The 20,973-nt window shown below is 37.1% G+C and overlaps 1 protein-coding gene across 1 annotated transcript in view; it reads right to left on the bottom strand.

The window, feature by feature from the left end:
- Positions 1 to 2,758: 2,758 nt before the first annotated feature.
- LOC145686549 (endocuticle structural glycoprotein SgAbd-8-like) overlaps positions 2,759 to 20,973 on the bottom strand; it is a 35,153-nt gene continuing 16,938 nt past the window's right edge. Inside the window, exons 2-3 of the mRNA XM_081759986.1 lie at positions 17,032 to 17,159; positions 2,759 to 3,141 (exon numbers count right to left, since the gene is read on the bottom strand). Coding sequence (XP_081616112.1) covers positions 2,877 to 3,141; positions 17,032 to 17,159 — 393 coding nt within the window. The 3' untranslated portion in view covers positions 2,759 to 2,876. The remainder of the gene's footprint in view (positions 3,142 to 17,031; positions 17,160 to 20,973) is intronic.

Raw genomic sequence — 20,973 nt, 5'->3', positions numbered from 1 at the left:
CTGAGTGCACAAATGCTTCCTTTCAAAGTTATAGGCTGCCGAAAACATGAAAAAATGAATTTAAAGATCCATAGCTCTAAAACTATGAGACCTACCGTAGTCGGGTCAAGACTTTACTAAGGAACTAAAGCTCTATCCAAAAATACATGCTTCAAAATCCTGCGGTACTTCCGCAACAATTTTTAAAGAGGTAGGTTAGTGAGTACTTTAGATTATATGCCCGTACTTAGGCCTGTACAAAAATTGTTGCGTGAGTACCTTATGATTCTGAAACATGTAATTTTAAATAGAGCACATATTTGTTCCAAAGTAAAGTCTTGACCCGACTACGGTAGGTCCCATAGTTTTGGAGCTATGGACCTTTAAAATTCATTTTTCCATGTTTTCAGTAGCCTGTAACTCCGGAAGGAAGCATTTGTGCATCCAGGTTGGTCTATACTTTTCGTCTTATTTTGGTGTCAGGAACCACCTCCCCAACGTTGTTGGTGTTGTTTTGAAACGCCCTGTATTTCCATAAACTCTTCCACCACGTGGTTCCGTTTTCGACTTCCCATGATGATCACAAAAGTCACTAGCACTATCGCATGCATAGTCACTACTTATTGTACACGTACGTGAAACGACGACCGATGCTCCCTATTCAAGGAACTAGCTACAACTCACCTAAACACCGCACAGGTGTGCCGGAGTGACTCACAAACACACTCAGGTCTACACGCCTGCTCAGGTAGAAAGAGTTGAATTTTATTCTTCTCCGGTCACCTCCACAGGTCACTACGCCTGTGCTGTTTGGCTTGCAGCGGCTGACACACACACTCTGGTTTACCTGTACAGGTGAACCTCACCGGTATACCGGAAAGCTGTACCTGTACAGGCTAGAGCACACACACGCAACGATAAACCTGAAGATTTTAACTAAGTCGAGAGATGGCGAGCAAACAAGAAGACGACGACCGACGTTTCGTATTCAAGGAATTAGCCACAACTCACCTAAACTCTGTACAGTGTGACGGACTGACTCACACACACGCTCAGGTCTACACGCCTACGCAAGTAGTATGAATTGAACTTCGATTCTTCTCCGGTCGCCTGCACAGGTCTTTACGCCTGTGCTGTTTGGCCTGCAGCGGCTATCACACACGCTTCGGTTTACCTGTACAGGTGACCCGTACAGGTAAACCACACCGGCATACCAGGCATACCAGGACATGTATGCCGGGCCTAACAGAGTAGTTAAAAGTTAAGGCAATTTTATATATGTATAACTCGTGAATGTTATATTATGAAGTACATATCTGAATTAACACATCTCAATGATACTTTTGTTTCTTTACAGAGGGATATTTTCCCCTTCATTTCCTCAGTAATTCGAATACAGTATTGTGAAGTATCTGTCTATTGGAAATGAAGTGACTGTGTATTTGATATAAAGAAGCATGAACTTTTGAAAACTTATGAAAGAAAACTTTGACTAGAAGTGTACATTCTCAGACACTTGTTGTAAATGCATATTTGTTAAATAAACTCGACTAGCTTCCTTCTTTCCTTTCCGCATACCTTCGAGCCTGATACTTCCCGCACAGCCTGATACTTCCCGATTAGATTAATCATTCTTGAATTGATCAAAACCACGAGGAACAGAACAACAAGGGGTATTCGATACGCGATCTAGAGAGGTGCAGGATCATCGTAGAGAAGCGGATCCCACCATTGGAGGACCACCGACTCCACAAGTCAAAGAGTACCATTCTGACGGTTCATCGCCGCAGACACCTTTAAGTTTGTCACCAGAGTAGTAGAATGAAGGTGTAGGAGGACAACATCGCAAAGACGCATCATCGACGCCCCTTGCAGTTCAACAGGATTAAGATCCAGATGTTGACTGTCACCAGCTAATCCAGACTTCTCCAGATATTCATTCCAGATGACCAGGACGACACCAGCTTCGTTGGATATGTCAGGCTAGTGCTCATTCCTATTCTTTAATTACAACCTTTCTCTTTCTCTCACCTTTTCCCCTTACTAGTCATTTTTTAAATTAGAAACATTTGAATTTTATTTAAATTCAACCACAATTTTACAGTTAAGTACCGTGTTGTGCATCAGTTCCATCCCCATTTGATTGCATTTATTTATTTCATATTCTGAGCTATAACTGATGACACAGCACCGGCACAGTATTTCGATATATAACTGTATTTGTTCGTTTATATAGCTAATGTATTTACTGCGTACAATTATCATATGAACTATGAGTAATCTAAATTTGTGTAACGTCTGCGTGACAAACACTTCTCATTTACGGAAATAATTACGTCCATCCGATGTCCATTATTTAGCATTGTCAGTGTATTTTTAATTGCTATTCGTAATTGCTAATTTCAATATACTGTCATGAAGAGGTCTTAGAGAATAGAAATTCTCTGATCATCTCTTTGAAGAGTACTGTATGTAAACAGTATTTAATTAAACGTTCTGAAGTTTTACGTGTCTTTTCATCTTCAAGGCTGAATATGGTGTGAACCTACAATTTAATACATTATTCAACAGCCCTCCTACTGTTGTAGTTGTTAGAGCGCACGCATATAGTGCTTATGGTTCTGGGTTCAATCCCAGTGGGAGGGCATCGAACGCATTACGCTACTTCGGATTTAACCTTAAATTTTAAGTCCACGTCTCCTTCTCGTTACTGAAAAGGGACGCTAAATATGAATGATCAAGGAAATAACATATTGTGCGAAAAAAGAACAGTGGACAGTTGATCGTGCAATTATTTTATTTTATCAGTATGATTGAGCTTGCTTCAACGATTGTGCGGATGACTTACAAACGGCACCAGTAAAAAAAAAATCGATTTCGGAAACGTGGTTGTCTTCTTAGCGCCTGCCTCTTTGGTTTTCTGGTTCAGGTGGCAGTGAGCGAAGATATTCCAAAGCTCTCAAGATGGCAGCAGGTGGTTGAGGGATGTGATCTCCCTGAGGTTGGAATCCATCTCGGCCAGACACCCAAGTGACTCGGATTTCCCCTCCGTCGGGGCTGGGGTAAGAATAAGATCCCTGTGACTGAGTGCCAGAGTCTTCAGCACCAGGGTTGTCGGGAGATCCAGATTCTTCTGCCCTGATTCCATTACCTGTTTCGTATCTGAAAGAAGACAAATTGCATGAATTAGTAAGGGGACAAGTAATACCTAGGTAGTATGAAGAACTCAACTAATGATTCAGCATCAGACCCGTAGCTAGGCGGTGGACAAGGAGCCGAGCCACCATATGTGACTAACTTCAACGCCACTAAAACTTACAGTTGTTTATTAGTGTGTATGTATGAATGTAAGGTGAAACAAGTAAATCCTCCGAAATGAGCTTGTTCCCTCCCCCCCCCCCTGTCTTAGTGTTCCGACAACGAGCTTTGAAAAGAACCTCCTAGAGGACTACGATATTGATGCAAGGTATTCAGGATCATCAAGCCGTATAAAGATTAGAACTATGCATCACAATTCACGTTGTTTGTCACACATTGCACAATAGACCTGACATAAATAAAATACACAGAAAAATAGACTATGGGAGAAAATGAGATGGTGCTATATTCACGAAAGTCAAGGAAGTCACTTAATAAACTATTCTATGACATACATTTAAAGAAACATTAAATTTAGTGTTCAGAAAGAATATTTGAAAGTTTATATTAGACTTTACAAAAAATATATAATATATATTATTTAAGTCATCTACATTTGCGATATTTCCTACATATTTTATTAAAGTGCAAAGCGTTATTTCGATAATAAACGGGAAATAATACATGAAATTTGAATAATGTTTTGTTTGAGACAGAATGTAATTTCTTGCAGTGGTGTACGCAAGAGGAAGGGTTTGTGGGTTTTAAGCCCTCTTTTACAAGATATTCTGAAGGAATCAGAGGCGGTTCGTGAGAGAAGTAACATCGGTAAAATTTTTTTTTCTTGAAACTAAAAGAGGAAATTTTTCTTAATGCACTAATTGTTGTACGCGACAATTAATACAGTAGCTGACTTTTGTTGGCTTAGTTTCAAGCGATAAAACTTTAATTTTTCCCGAGTGTTACCTTCTTCCTTAGTCGCCTCTGGAAATACATACCAGAATTGACCACGTTAAGGTATACCTAATTTGGAAACAATATGAATTAAAGAGCTTGAACACAATTCCCTTATCGAAATTCTATGTACGCCACTGATTTAGTGTAACCTGTTGTAACAGAGCTCGATTTTTTTATATTCCTTTCGGAAGGTACCAGTAAGGCAACAGTGCGATTAGAATTCGAATAAACGCTGTCCAATCTTCAAATGCGCGATACGTTGCTAGTTTCCCGGTGAATTTCCCAGGTGAATCGCATGAATCAATTACATCTCAAGCTGACATCTGTCGACGTATTTTTTATTCAATGTGTGAGTACAATTCCTGTTTCGCCAGATGGCAATATGAGTGTTTCGAAGTTGATGCTATCCAAACTTGACCAGTTAACATATAATCTTGTCGTTTATTTTGTAATTAACCTCTAAGACTTATTACAGAAATATCAGTACGCGAAAAAAGGAAGTAAAGAAATAGTGGATAGAATACGAATTGTTGTTACACTGTAAGTTACTCGGAGATTGACAATGGTCTTACTTAGGAACGAAAATAAGTGTAGTAAACAACAAGCAACATGCTTCGAGCTATCACCATAGCCTAGTGGTAATAGCGCATGTGTTATTGGTATGGAGTCTCTGGAACGGATTCCCGGTGATAAAACACAACAATTTAATTTCACAATTATTCTCTCTCTTCCCTTAATCTCCCGTCTCCTTTAGCCGGAAGGGCGTAATCGTGGCACGTCAAACTAACAATTTCGTTTCATTTTTCGAGGATATCAACCTTTAAAAGTATACATGGGTAAATTATCAATCTACAGAAATTTAATTCACCTTCATTAACCATTCATTCTTTAGCTTAAAAGACATAACCGTTAGACATAAAAATAGGCACAAACCGGTAGACATAAAACAACTTAGACATTTTGTTTAACAGTTTAATTCTTTCTTCATGACTCATTGTGATATCCACCTTCTCATGCAGTGGCGGATCTAGAAAGTAAAAATATGAGGGACCAGCCAGAACCCAGACTATGATAGGCATATTGTGAGTTTATTATAAACTTTTATAAATATATAAATATAAAAACTTAAATTATTTTTATCACTCAGACAATTGAGGGGACCTAGTTGTTCTCATGGTTGTTTCAACTATAAAACGACAATTCAGCAGGTTATTCGATCTATATCGGATCGAATTAGGAACGACATTTCCATCTGGGGAATTAATCTAGAACGACAGGTCTGCTATCGTGACTATTACTGCGTCGGAAGATTAGTGTTGTCAATTGGTGCCTAAACTAAACCGTTACTTGGAATATTATGTAGTAGTCCTTTTCCGCCATGCATTTTCCCTCGTACACATATTCAGTATCAGAAGAATGTATTTATATTTGGTATGACTACTGTGAAAGATATTATGGTCCATTATACAAAGCAGGAACCCCGTGGTGAAATTTACCCACGAAAATCTCCGGAAGACGGTACCAAGGAAAGTAATATATGCATTGCTGCCGTGAATCCGTTGATTGGCGTGCCAGAAAAATACGTATACCGACCTAATATGCAATGGCCCAACGTTAAAAATTGGCACTTTCAGCTATGAACACAGCAATTCGTTAGTGGCTCCGAGTGAAGTGCGTCCGTAAGATCCGCAATTAACACCTTTCCACGCGTCACGGGAAAGTGTATGGAAAGCAAGTGGCGGGGTTCAAATGACAGACTGTCATCACAATACAAAGAGGTTACAATTAAGGTGCCACTATTCACGGCGGTCCAGTGTAGGCTGTAATTATAACAAAATACTTTGGCTTGTGTAATATTTACCTGTACCTTGGGCAAAAAGTACTCATACATATGCACTATACTTAGTAGAACGTTAATTTCATATTAACAAAAGAAGAATGTTTTTAATATATGTATGAGATTATTATGGGATAGTTGTTGATATGGACATGTTTTATGGTTACCTAGTCAGTGAATTGGTGTACTTAACAGTTTTAAGAAAAGGATATTTAAGTTATATCAAATAATAAACCAGTTTAACACTGTTTATGGACATTGTCATTTTTATTAAAAAGGTGAGATTAATGGCATAAAATATCGAAGTTAATATTTTTATGCCGAAGAATTACTACCACTTCGGATTTTTATCTCAGCAAACGAACCAGGTTTACGACTATCTTATTGATAGATCGTTATAAAAATTTGGTTTACCTCGCCCGGGACTTTGTAAATTCAGTTCCCGAAGAAGAAGAGTAAGGTTGAATTTACTTTTATATTACAGTTAATGAATACGAACTTAACCATATTGCGAAGTGGTAAAGTAATCATAAGAAAAATGGACAACGAAACAATGCAGCAGGAATCAAATACTAATGACCAAGGTGGAACTAGTGTAACGTCCGGTTTGTCATCAGAGGATCGACTCTTGTTAGCTGTACAGCGACAATTAATGCAGATGTCTACCGAGATAAAGAAGCAAAATGAAGAATTAAAGCAGACCATGGAACAGAAATTCAACGAATCTAACAAGACCATGGAACAGAAGATAGAACTGAACTTTGACGAAATGGAACAGAAGTTCGACCAAGCTAACAAGCAATATGAAGAATTAAGTAGACGGTTAGGACAGAAATCAGATGAAACAAAACAGACAATTGTCCAGGTGGTGAACGACATATCCTCACAGTTCGAGGAAAAGTTAAAAAGGATATCCGATGATTGTCAAGAAAAGCACAATCACCAAAATCAAGAAATCTGTGCTGTAAAAAAAGATTTAGAAGTAATAGAATCTTCCATTAAACAGCAAAAGATCCAGGTCAGCAACAACTCTAATAACATACGTGTAAATACACAGTTGTTAGCTACTATTCAAGAAGAGATTAGAACGTTACAGGCGAAAGACAACATTTACCGTAATAACTTGGGTAGTGATCGCTTCGAATTTCCCCACTCACCAGAGATGAACTCACCTTCGCCGGGGTCTGATGAAGATATTATACTAGAAGAAAGTTGTCCGAAGAGTACCGATGAGCGAAACATAGATGGTGTGACGACACAGCATGCCACGGATAGGAACTATCACTCAACAAGAACAAGGAATGAGAAAAAAAGGGTCAAATTAAGTGTTAAAATGAGTGAAATTCGAGCTATGAGCAAATTCAGTGGTAAGTGTAATGAGAATGCTACTTCTTTCTTAGAGAAATTCCAAGACGAATGCAATATAATGTCTATCGATCGAACACAATATATGAAATTAATACCCCATGTATTACTCCCACCTTGTTCCTTATGGTTTAAGGCAATACGTGATCACATTAGTACATATGAGGAATTCAAAGCGGCCTTAATCGCAAATTATGAAAATGACTTTTTGCTGGCAAATAGAGATGCCACCCTTAGAAATCAACACTTCAATCCTCGATTGCACAAATCTGTTGTAGAATTTGTTGTAAATGTCTACAACGAATTAAAGGTCGTTAATCCTTTGCAATCGGAATCGAGAATAATAGCATCGATTCGAAATTTGCTTCCATTTAAATTGCAACAGATCTTATTTTCCACACAGTGTATGAGTTTCAGCCATTTATTGATGCTTGTCCAATGCTACGAAACTCAATATCATGCCATGAATTCACAATCAGGAATAGGTAAAAATAAGAATAATTCAGATCATTTGGTGCCTGTTCGGAATTTAAATATTCGGAGTGTGAATAATACAGAACCTAACCTAAGCCGAGTATATTCTAGCAATCAAAATGCGCAAAATAGACAAGGTTATGTAGAGAATGCGCCTAACCTAATTAATCGTAGCAATTCATATGTTAGACCATATAGTCAAAATAGATTTAAAAATAATCTAAGTACTGAGCGAAATTCCAGAAACGCAGCGAAATACGTGGATAGACGTAATTGGAGATCAAGAGATGGGACTTCATACCAAAACCAGAATCACGATGAAAGACATGTACAATATAATGTAGAACCTAATCATGATAGCGCAGTACAGTGTACGTTATTAGAGCCGTATGCAAGTTCGAATGTAACCTGATTACCGTTACTGAAATTAGGTTAAATTCATGTTAGTTGTAGATTCTTATAAATTTCATTTTAAAGTTTATGTGTTAATATCAATAATGAAAACGATTCTTATAAATACTTGAAATGCTTAAATAGAGTTTTAAGTAGACTGGAAAATTGATTTTCAAATGATTTTTATTCAATTTAATTCTCTTTAATTCTCATTAATCAATGATAATTTTCAAATGATTTTTATTCTTTCTTGTTAATGTGAAGAATCATAATTCGATTTATAATTAATTAAAAGCAAAGATTATTTATATTAGATTGATTTTGTGTTGAAAATTTAATTGTCAAAGATTATGTTAAAAAGAAGATCCATTCTATAAAATCAATTATCCAACGACTACCTTGAAGGAAATTCTTCTTTATTATAACATCTTAGTGCTACGATGTATACCTTTAAAAGTAACATCTGATTTATTTGTTATTTAATGCGCCCGCAAAGATTAATATTATTTGTAACCCACGTTTGTCCTTTACATTTTTTGAAATCGCAACCTTCGACGACTAATTAAATAAGCGACGATATTTTAATAAGAAAATGTAATAATAATATAGTGGATAATAATGAAATAAATATAATTAATGTAATTAAAGATAAATATTGATGAAATGAAAGAATTGTTATGAATGTATTTATATATATATGTATATGTGAAATGTAATGAATAGATATACAAGGTGCGATCAAAATATGATGGACATATGTTATGTAAGAACATTAATGTAAACGGACCAGTGGTTCTTGAAGATAAAAGCCAAGCCTACTCATGACTTTTATATTCAGTCCCTTTGTCGAGCGACATTTTTATATAACAAAATACTTTGGCTTGTGTAATATTTACCTGTACCTTGGGCAAAAAGTACTCATACATATGCACTATACTTAGTAGAACGTTAATTTCATATTAACAAAAGAAGAATGTTTTTAATATATGTATGAGATTATTATGGGATAGTTGTTGATATGGACATGTTTTATGGTTACCTAGTCAGTGAATTGGTGTACTTAACAGTTTTAAGAAAAGGATATTTAAGTTATATCAAATAATAAACCAGTTTAACACTGTTTATGGACATTGTCATTTTTATTAAAAAGGTGAGATTAATGGCATAAAATATCGAAGTTAATATTTTTATGCCAAAGAATTACTACCACTTCGGATTTTTATCTCAGCAAACGAACCAGGTTTACGACTATCTTATTGATAGGTCGTTATATAATCAACGTATTGCATTGAAATTTAGTAAATATGCTAATGAGACCAGACAGAAGCGAGTTATGCTGAAAAAATATTAGTTCCACTAGGGGAAAATGTGGCGATGTACAGGCCGTAACACACACGAGCTTACACTTCATACACATGGTAACGTCAGGACCAGCATGGCTATTGATAAGACAGACCGTGAACTGTTATTAAAATTGGTCTATCAGAAAGGGAGCAATTACAGCACAGTATTGAGGGAAAATTGACGTCTGAAAGAAATGAGAAGAGAACTCTATCAAGAAATGGCCTAAAGAAGATGGTACTGAAATTCCAGACAGTGGGTGAGCTACGTGTGGCTCCAGCCAAAGGAAGACGACCCATTCCAACCGAGCTTGTTGACGCGGTTGATGACTACACAGCACGTGCTCCATATTCTGCTCGGGCAGTGTCACAGGAATTGGCCATCCTATGGTCAAGAGTGTGGAAAGTTCTTAGGGCCATCTTACACTGGTATCCTTACATAATTCACACAGTACAGCAACTGAAACCCCAATATCCGCCGCAATGCATTGAGTTTGCTCTTCGGTGTTTGAAACAGATGGAAGTGGATGTGGATAACATGTGGCCCTGGGGTATCCTGTGGACTGATGATTCGCATTTTACACTACAAGGGGCGGTGAACACGCAAAACAATTGGGTATGGGACTAAGATAATCTGCATGTTGTACAGGAATCGCCATTACACTCTGCGTACGTGAATGTGTGTTGTGAACTCACAGGAATGCTCATTATTGGCCATTTTTTCTTTGAGGAGATGACACCGAAGGATTTACAGGATTTACACCTTTTAGTGACATGTCATTCCTAAGTTAGAGGCACGAAACTGTTCGGAAGCGACTGTTTTCATGCAAGACAACACTGCACATCAGTAGCCACATGAGAAATCTCTTTCGTGAAATCTGCACTGCTGATTGTATCACCTCCAAAGGCTTTGCAGATGCCTGGGGAGGAAGATCCCACGATCTAAATCCGTGTGACTTCTGTCCGTGGGGATATCTGAAAGCTCGGGTCTACCAGGCAAATGTCCAGTTGCTGGCGGATCTCAAGGACAGCATAAGGCGACATGTCGCAACAATTCCGTCGGAACTGCTGCGAGCAACTGTTGCGCATGCATCTTACGAATGCAACATGTCATCTATGTGTCTGGTGGCCATATGAAGTATGTTATGTAAATTGGTCACTGTAACGGCAAAGATAATAAAGTTTTTTCCATTGCACTTTTTGTTGCCATTAAATGGAAATAAGTTTTCACCTTTTTTTACCCTCACATTGTTCCTAAAGTTGTTCCCTTTGCATCATGTGTTACAATCACCTGCCCTTCACCTTGATTGCATTACATTTATATCACATGTTCGACCTCTTCGACCTAGCTAATAGTCTTGTCCATACATTCAGGATCCTGGTGCGTATTACCTGCACAGTGCCACATTTTCCCTGGTGGCGGAAAGTGGAACTAATATTTATTCCAGCGTAACTCGCTTCCCCATGGTCTCATTAGCATATGTGTTAAATTTCAATGAATACGTCGATTACAGTCCACGCTGGACCGCCATGAATAGTGACACTTTAACTTTAACCACCTTGTATATAAAGCATACACCCAGCCTACCGCAGGTAGTAACATCGGGTGCTGCCATTCCGTGGCATCTGTGCCAAGAGGCGCTAGAACTTTATTCATTTCTGCCGGGAAAGATTCCTGTGCGCGTTTATAGTTATTACGGAATTCAATTATGCGTTGAGGTTTGTTGGTATATAAGGTTGATAAAAAACAGAAACTGAATGCTATACTTCAACAAATCCATTATGATATCTATTCAGATTTACAGCCACAATCGTATGATGTGGACTCCAGCCAAATGAGGATCTTAATTGACAATGTTTCAAGCCATGCCACCAGAATATGTGTACGTTTTTATCAGAATTCATTGTAAATAAAACTTCTGTAAACATTGGCATATAATATATATGATTTTTCTTTCCAAAGAACCACAAGTTATTTACACCAATTTTGCTGATAGAGGAATATCTATTTTTTAAATATTCTTTATATATTTTTTTTCTATTTTTATATATTCTTTCCTAATTAAACTATTTGCTCCGCTCGAGCCTTCAGTCCACAATACACTGTAGCTTAAAATCATGTATAATTAAAAGCTATAAACTTACCCTTCAACTACCCCAAATTTCTTACCATATTTATGCAATCAAGGATTTTTTTTCAAGGACAGGCAAGCGACAAAGGCTGATACCGACATCTCGTAGCGTCTGGCATGCAAAACCGATACCGCAAGTAGCAGCATATGCTAGCGTGACGTTCAACCTGAGACGTTCAAGGATTATTACACTGGACAACAAATTTTAACTTTTTTCATGCTTCGGAAAAGAATACTACATTTTCTTATGCAAATGAGGATGCTGAATACGAAAATAAAAATGAAAATGACGAATTGGTTCGAGTTTAAGTGTAATCGATATAAATGTGTGTTATGTAGTGTTGACAGATTCTTCAATTTTCTATTTGGTCTTTCACTTAAGTAGCTATTGCTTCAATTCTGTTCATTCGATTATGTTGGTTCATATGTCATTCACTTCAGAATAAACGAATCTTTCAAATGATACTATGCGCATGTGTACATGATGTATAAAAAGAGAGAAATGTAAGGTAAAATTGGGAATTTCCCGTTCAAAAGTCCCCTTTTACAAATGTAGCACCCCCTGGTACGGCCCCAGCTAAAGGCACCCAAATATAATATACCTTTGAAACTACTATAGTTTATAAGTAATACATGTGCTAAGTTTCATTGTAATACCTACAATAGTTGTGACGGAAAAAATATTTCTCAGTTCTGCTAGACAATACCAAATTTCATATAGGAAAAAATGAGATAACTATAAAATCAAATGAATCCGAACGGTATTATTTATTTGAGTATCATGACTTATACGTCATTCTCTTCAGAATAAAACAGGCTTTCAAATGGTATCATGATAATATGTGCGTGTGTATGTGTGTTGTACGAGAAAAGGGGAAATTGTGGTAAAATTGGGAATTTTCCGTCCAACAACAATCGGCAAGAGCAGAGTTGTTCCAGTAACCCTGGTATCGTTTCTCCATCATAGATATAACTTGATAGAAATGTTTCCCATGTTCATCAATGACTGCTCTGGAATTTTCTGGGAAGAAATCTATGTGGGAGTGCCACATATGCATTTTTAGTGATACTTTAGATATATACGGTGCTATTGCTTGGTAGAAGGCATGAGGTGAACCTCTACTTCCTTATAGTTCTGAGACCGCTCGTTTCCCAAAACATTCGTCACCACTTTTCGGAAAGAATCTCATGCAATCCTCTCCTTATTTTCTAACACTGCATCAAATTCAGTATCATTGAGGAGTTACCGAATTTGCGTGCTAATAAGGGTTCTTAACTAATTTTAGTTTCAGTAATTTGTGGAAGTTTATGCAAAATATATTTGAAGAATACAGTAGTTTTGATGCGTCTATGAATAGCCGCCATTCATCGAGATTGTCGTCTATGCTAAGTTTACTCATAAGACCAGTTAGGTCTACATTGGTACAACGTAATATGTCACTTTCCACTGAAAATACTGTTTAGGGATTCTGACGTGCTCAAAAAACGAATACTTTTAGATCTTCAGAATAAGCTCCCCACTTCTTGAGTTTAAATGCCAGCAGTTCTGCGCCACTTTTGACAACCCTAGGTAACTTAATTCAGGTTGAGAATCATATGGTGAATAGATAATTATATTTTCTTCTGTGAAGTTAGGATCGGTGGAAGACAATGAATCTGCAGCAGAATTTGACAATGTGGGTCGACATTGTTCGCCTTTTGCTCTTCATCGGGTGAAACACTGGAGTAAGGTACGGGAAGTTGTGGAACCTTTAGTTCTTCAGAGTGTGGCACAGTGACGAACATTTCAAGGAAAATTTGAATAAGTAGCAGTCTACTTTTTTTATGTTTTTGGATAGACCTTTAACTGGAAGAACTATGCAAAAATAGCAGTTTGAAATATGATCTGTCGGTTCTTTCCATATCATTGCAACTGCAAATGGCACGCATGACCTTTTTCCGTGTAGCCAGTCCCGCAAATTTGTAGAACAAGTATTACAACATATATGTGGTGCTCACTTCTTGTCCACATCTCCCACTTTACAGCCAAAGTACAAGTAATAGGCTTTCTTTATGATTAGAGTGAAATTCCACTTTTCGCTTCACTTCGTTAAAAACAACAATTTGCTCTGCACTGCAAACACATTTACGTGACATGTTTCTGCTTAGTATAGTCATAGAACGATTAATAATAATAATAATAATAATAATAATAATAATAATAATAATAATAATAATAATAATAATAATAATAATAATAATAATAATAATAATAACAGCACTCACCCACCCACCCAATATCTCACCACGACTACGTCCGAGATGGCAAATTATAACTACAAAAGAACGTTACACAACATGTTTTCTCTGGCAAACTCTTCAATACAAACTAAACCGTGAAGTGGTTGATATTTCTTTGTTAGGGATGAAGTGCGAGCAATATGGATAGCCAGAGACTACGCAGAAATTTATTTCGGGAGGGGTCCTAAGCTTTTCGGGGGTCCAAATACAATTTGAAGCTCAATTATATTAAAATTTGTAAAATTGCACCTAAAATTAGACTAAATTTACAAACAAGTCGAGGTGTCAAGACCCGCAGGACCCACCCCTGCGTATGTCCCTGAGGATAGCAATGAAACTAACCGTCAAACATGGAAGTTTATTGAAATAAGTAGACAGCTCCTGTTGCCACGAACCCTTAATTTGCCCAGCAGAGCACACCGGGTGATAACGTATTTCTTTGAAACCCGAACCAATCTTCAAAAACTAATTTCCTATTCGTTATCAGCACCCTAAAATTAATAAGAATTGGTTAGTTTTATCTCCGAAGCATTTTCAGTGTTGATCAGTGTTATTAGAATCCCTTTAGGTGTCAGTATAGCAAATCTTGTAACTCATTTAAGTTTCAAAGAACGATTAGAAATAATGTAATTAACGTTGTCTAAATAGACGTGAAATTTAAGTAGTTATAGTGCAAATTAAACTTGTTAACAGGATAAATACAAAATTTTATTTTCATAAAGCAAGGTAGAAAGAGCTCCCATTTACGGAAGTATGTCTTTTCCTTTTAAGAAATTATAACAGGGTGTTACACTGTAAAAGTAACAACTCAAATCAAGAAATGATTGTGTAGACCAGTGGATATGAATCCTACAGAAATGTTCCATACCAATCCATCTATTCAACTGTAATAATGAATGTTCCAAATGACAACTCATTCTCAAAACTACAGGAAATTAGCTATGTTAGGAGAAAAGCTACTTGATATCATCCTGCAGAGTATCGTAATTGAGAATATGAATTAATTCTATGATTTCATCTTTATTTACAATTTAATAAATACTGTAAATTGTTAAAATCCGCATATGTGCATGAGCCTTTATTGTATAAAATTGCAGATTGTCATTTTAGAGAAAAATATAACAAAAGGTACATAAAGATATATCATTTCTCTTACCTCAGCAAACTTTAAATTTACGAAGTAAACAGATATATTCTCGTAAATAACAGTATTTGCACCTTATAATCGATGCTCATTAAACTATTTGACATTTGAAAAAGAATTAATGTGTCTGTTCGCTTATAGCCCTTTCGAGATGAGAGAATTCTTCAAAAAGCGAGACGAGACGGGATGAAACTTTTACAAAATTTTCGAGACGAGACGAGGAAAGCTTATTTCTCGACTCGTGAGTAACACTACCTGGTTGTAAAACCAAGTCATGATCAAATTCCTTCAATAGGCCAGAAATATTGGACTCTAGAAGCACACCTGTTACCAGCATGTAACCCTCAAGTTGAAGGATTAAGAGCGATCATTTTCGATGTAGGATTTAGGATTTAGGTTTCTTGGCTTTCGGCATCTACGGCCATGTTAGCCCTCTAGGTATAATGGATGACGTCCCTCGGCGATCACACTATCCGAGGAACGGGAAGGAACAAAGAATTGGGGAAGGGAGGAAGCGGCTGCAACCTGTATGTTAGGAACCATCCAGGCATTTGCCTGGGGTGAATGAGGAAAACCCAGGAAAACCTCACTCAGGATGGTTGTCCTGAAAAAGCTTTAACTCTTTTTCGACTAAGTGTCTCAACCGTGAATCGAACCCGGAGCCCCTCGCACCGTAGGCAAGAGCGTTAGCGAGCACGCTACGCGGGGCCAAGCAATCATTTTCGACTCGTGATACCATATCCATCTTAGCATTTGGAGCAAGAATTCGACAAGGAATACAGAGCCAAGAATTAAAACGTAAGATGTTTAGCATATGCCAAGATTTTTTTTTTTTTTTAAACGTCCCCCGGGTATGTCCTTTAGATTAAAGGATACAGATCATCAATGAAGATGTTTGAATGTGAGGATAAATTTTGTCTTCTAATGGGACTGGAAGCCGGGAGCACGTGCACCAAAGACATACACTAGTCACTAGACCAGCAACGAGGGCTAATATTGCTACATTCCAAATATTGCCACACTGAGAAAAATCCATTATCCGGACAGTGGTATATTGTACAAATATACAGAATCCTCTTGCTTACTACAGAAATCAGTACGGAGCATACGTTGTCCGTATGCTACATAGGCACTGCCTTTAGATGTTACATCATGCCGTTGCAGGATGTCTGACATCTAACAGTTTTCCGTATATCACACACATATACTTATGTTCCATTCCTCAGCTATGTGTTATATACGTCCATTTGTATGTGAGATCCTGACCGCCTATATTGTTTCATACGGAAAGTACGTATGGATGGAACACTTATACGGAAAGTATTATAAAACATGCATTTTCAGGTATACGTCTGTTGTACGTTAAGCCCAAAAACTACAGGAATTACGCATGTAACCTACCTTTTTAAGTACGCCACCTACAATTTTTTTCTCAGTGCAGTGAACAATTAGGCATAACATCATGTTTGGCGTACGTGCAAGACCACCGAAATTTTTATTTCCCTGCCAACACTGCTTCGACGTCAAATTGCTCTATTTCGTTTATTCTTTATCTAATTAAGTGAGTAAGGGTTTATGACGTCACAAGGCGCAGAATTTAGAATGACTATGACTAGTCTTGGGAAAACTTATTTTTAGTTTGCTTCTAGAAACCTTTTACTACTTGCAAACTATTTCAGAAGCTGGTCATTAGGGAAGTCTCATAGATAAAAATCAAAATTTTATCGCTAATGCCTAACTTGCCTAATTTCTGATTATTGTATTAGTTGTCATTTGTTGAAATTCAGCGTTTATTTTCAGCACCGACCTACAGTTTAAGGTGAAATCCTAAACCACCATAATGCATTCAATTGTCTCCCACGGGAAATCTAAATCCGGTGCACCACTAGCAACTAGGCCACTGCGTATTTGTATTTACATTGCATCTAATTCTTGTATTATATTTTAGTGTTTGCATTTTGTATTTAAAATATATTAAGAATATGTTCATACTTGTAACTGTATGTTCCGTCATGACTGACGTCTATTGTCTGTTCAAGGATGGGTGCGTCTTTGTCAGCTTGCCTCCTAATACGAATACGGCCAGCAGACACAGCTGCAACTAGAGCCAGAACCAGTATCTGGAAATAAAGAAACAAAATCAAAGTTACTAATTACAAACTTCCCGTAAAATATTGTATAGTAATGTTTTGCTAAGTGAATTGCAACAAAGTGTGTTGTTACTAGTTAACATATGTTATTCCCTGACAGCACAATTACATAGTAGCCATATACCTATCATGTTCCCTCAGGTACATGGGAATATGTCCAGTATGTGCCTTATATACTTCTAAGAAAGAACTCACATGGATGGTAAGTGATAGTCACAGTTTATGACCGCCCCTAGGCACATGCCTGACACGTACCTGGGGAACGTGCCTAGTATGTTCTAGGTATGTTCATCATGATGTAAGCGTCAAAATTACCCCCCCCCAACAAATATGTTAAATGTTCTATATGCGTAATGTGTTTACATTAAGGTGAGTCTAAACAACACTTTAAACAAAATAGATGTAGGGCTACCCGGGGGTGAGCGCGAATCACCAACCTTTGGATTACTGGCCGCATGCTCTTCCGACTTGGCCAGAGAGGCAATAAAGAGAAGAGGGATAAATAACTGAGGTCTTTTGCATTCGTCTAATCAGAGTGCTCCCTGAACCGCATATATTCGACTATAACCGTTTGGGATCAGACAAAAATCTGCTCGCCATGTAATTTTATAACAAATTGACGAGTGTCTATTTACTTTATTTCATGGTTCTCCCATATTCACTTTCAAATGATCGGTGACAGTTGTCATCTAATAAAGTTGATGTGTTTATTGCTTCTAGTACACAATCGTTTAGAAAAAGAAACAACAAATGCATCAAATGTGGGAGATGAATTTAGAACACTTAAATGGCGAATGCCTAGAACATCTTGTGCTGTTAGGGTATCTAAAACAATATGTACCTAAAGGACATACCTAGAACATAACAGATATAAGTCCCAAGTGACGACATAAAACAAATGATTGTTAGAGTGCGAAACTGAGCCAGGTATATAAATACTATATTAGTGCTACATAGTTGCATATATCAATTAGGTGTAACAAGTACCTAAAACTGTAGGTAACTGAATTATATACTTAGCACATGAATTTCATATTTGTCAAGTGACGGGTATCTAAAAAGTAGCTGGGACACGTAAATGGCACATGTCTAGCACATCTTATGCTGTTAGAGTTACTAATGAAAACATTTTAATTAAAATACTAAACTAGTTTAACTGTTTTCCTGCTATCCATCTTAATTGTAATCCCAGTTTAGTTTATTCATTATTTCAGATTCAATTGTTTACTGTATGGCACATATGATGTCAAATGTTCCTGTTCTGTACTCTATGTATAATTGAGATTAGCGAGTAACAGTAGAGAGGTCTCTCCTGGCTACATTGTTAGAGCGTTTGAGCTTTTGATTCCAGGCTTCGATTCTCGCTATGTGTTTAATTGCCTCGGATTTCATATTAAGCTATAGCAGGTCACTTATCATATGAACTGCTGAACTGTAGTCAGCTGTGTCATTTCAGATTTTCTTTTTCGGACGGGGGTTACTCTGACAGTTGTAAAATTCTCGCAGTGGCGTTTGGTGAGGGAAGTCACAATAGAAAAAATTAAAGTTTTATCGCTTGAAACTAAGGAATGAAAATTTTATATTATAATTGTTATAAGCAACAATCAGAACACTAAGAAAAGATTATTCTTTTAATTTCAAGCGTGAAAACTCTAATTTTTATCGGTGTGACATTCCCTCACAAGTCACCACTGGGTCACGTTTCTCATTGTTATATGATTATGGTATTTATTAAAATGAATATAAGTTTCGAAGGCAGATTGTGGAAATTGCGCTCAATGGAGCTCCAAATGACGAGTCTGGGTACACTAAAAAAAAAAAAAAAAAAAAAAAAGACTCTAATACTTCTTCCATTTAACAGTAAACTCTAAATATTTGTACGCTAGGTAGGAAAATTATTTAAAATATAGAAAGAATTCATAATGCTCTAGCGTTTAAAACTTTTTATTTTAAATTTGCCAAAGTTATTTCACAAAATATGGTCGCACTTGATTGCGAGCTCAAATGATAGAGATAATACAGACTTTTTGTATGCTTTTAGAGTATAGTTGGGAAAATTTCACAGCTCATAATGAAGAAAAGTCTAGATATTAGTTCGGACACAGCAGTCTACTTACAGTTAATTTAAGTAGAGCTTGTCAATAAAATTCATTACAATGTTATATCGTCGCGGCGCCTCGAAGAACTGCTATGTGACATTTTTGTCGAAAATGAGTTATGCCGTAAGGCAACGCCCCTTATAATGTGATAAGTGAATATTTAATTATTTCGCCACAAGTACGAAAAAAGTAATAGATTGAAATTAAAGACTTCAAGTTTTCATTACGTACGTATTGATCCTCTATGTGCTTATAAAGGCGCAAAAGATAAACCGAAATGTGCTACGTAAACACTAAAATAGTAATATAATATTGTTGAAGCAAGCTACAACAATTTCCAGTTCATAATATATGCAGAACCAACTTTATTATATTTTTCAAATGTTTCCGTGTATTTGGCAAAATCTTAAAAGAGTTTGGAATGTTTTATGCTTCTCCTGAAAAGTTGTGGTTTTAACACGTAGCGGTTCTTCGTGGCGCAGCGATGATAGTTGATTTAACATATACAGGGTATTTCAAAAAGGAATTTACAACTTCGAAAACTCATATTGATTTATTCACTTATTTTACAGACATGGTTTTGGTGTCATTTTGTAGCAAAATATATCAAGTGTTGACTTACATAATACACTAATTCAGGAAGAAGCCACCGCAAGTGCTAGCGGCTGTTGCAGCAAAGATGGCTGCCTTTACTAAAGCCTGTGACAAACATATTGACATTTCAGCTAAACGAATAAAATGCAAGCTCTGGCGCGACATTGCCAAGTGGTAAAGGAGTATGGCTGGTAATCAGTGTGGCTATGGCTAAGCAGACAAACTACAGCGTGATCAGGTGACAGGGGATAGACGTGGATGTGTACAAAATAAACGTGGCAATACCGTTGACCTCTCATTTGCTAGCAGCATTTAAAGGGAACTTGGAGGGCCACCTTCAAATGCCAGGATGTTTGTCACGCCGTTTAGTCCCAAGCATGCCAGCTGTTTGTTTTGATTTGAAGAATTCAAGTCTGCGACAACTGTGCAACGTAATTTTTGTACCAATTATAGTAAAGACCCTCACAGTAGACCCACTATTCATCAGTTGCATAAGTGTTTTATTGAAACTGGATGTTCGGTAAGACACAACAAATCTTCAGGCCGTCCCCCTACGTCTGAAGACGTTGTAGTGCAAGTGAAACATTGCTTTGTGAACAGTCCTACAAAATCAAGATTGAACTTCTTTAGGAATAAGATAAGAAACTTGATGTATTTTTGATACAAAATGACATCGAAACCTAAATTAAACAAAAAAAATGAGTTTTCAAATTTGTAAAGTCATTTTCCATACACCCTGTATAATAGTGACACTTCAATTGGTTGATTAATTGTAGATTGACTCCCTCCTAATCACCAAGGCGGTATGAGACATGGACGTGTAGAGCAACTTAACATGGAATTCATTCTGCGTGAGCTCTCACTGCGAATTGAATTCGGGCCAGAGAGTTCTCATTCAAGTTTCTTGTTGTTGAGTTGAGTTTAACATCCCGTTCAGCAGCGAGGCTATATCAGACGTGGACCTACTGACTAACGTGGAATCTGAACCACATGAACTCCTGCCGGGAATCGAACCCAGGTCTCCCACGCCATCATTTAACTTTGTGTCAGAGACAAGTACTTAGTGGTGGTTTTCACGAATCCGTTGTTAA

This window comes from Thermobia domestica, chromosome 5, assembly GCF_964235325.1.
Source record: "Thermobia domestica chromosome 5, izTheDome1.hap1.1, whole genome shotgun sequence".
Lineage (NCBI taxonomy): Eukaryota > Metazoa > Arthropoda > Insecta > Zygentoma > Lepismatidae > Thermobia > Thermobia domestica.
Note: the sequence above shows the minus strand (reverse complement) of the source record. Positions and strands in the feature narration are given on the sequence as shown.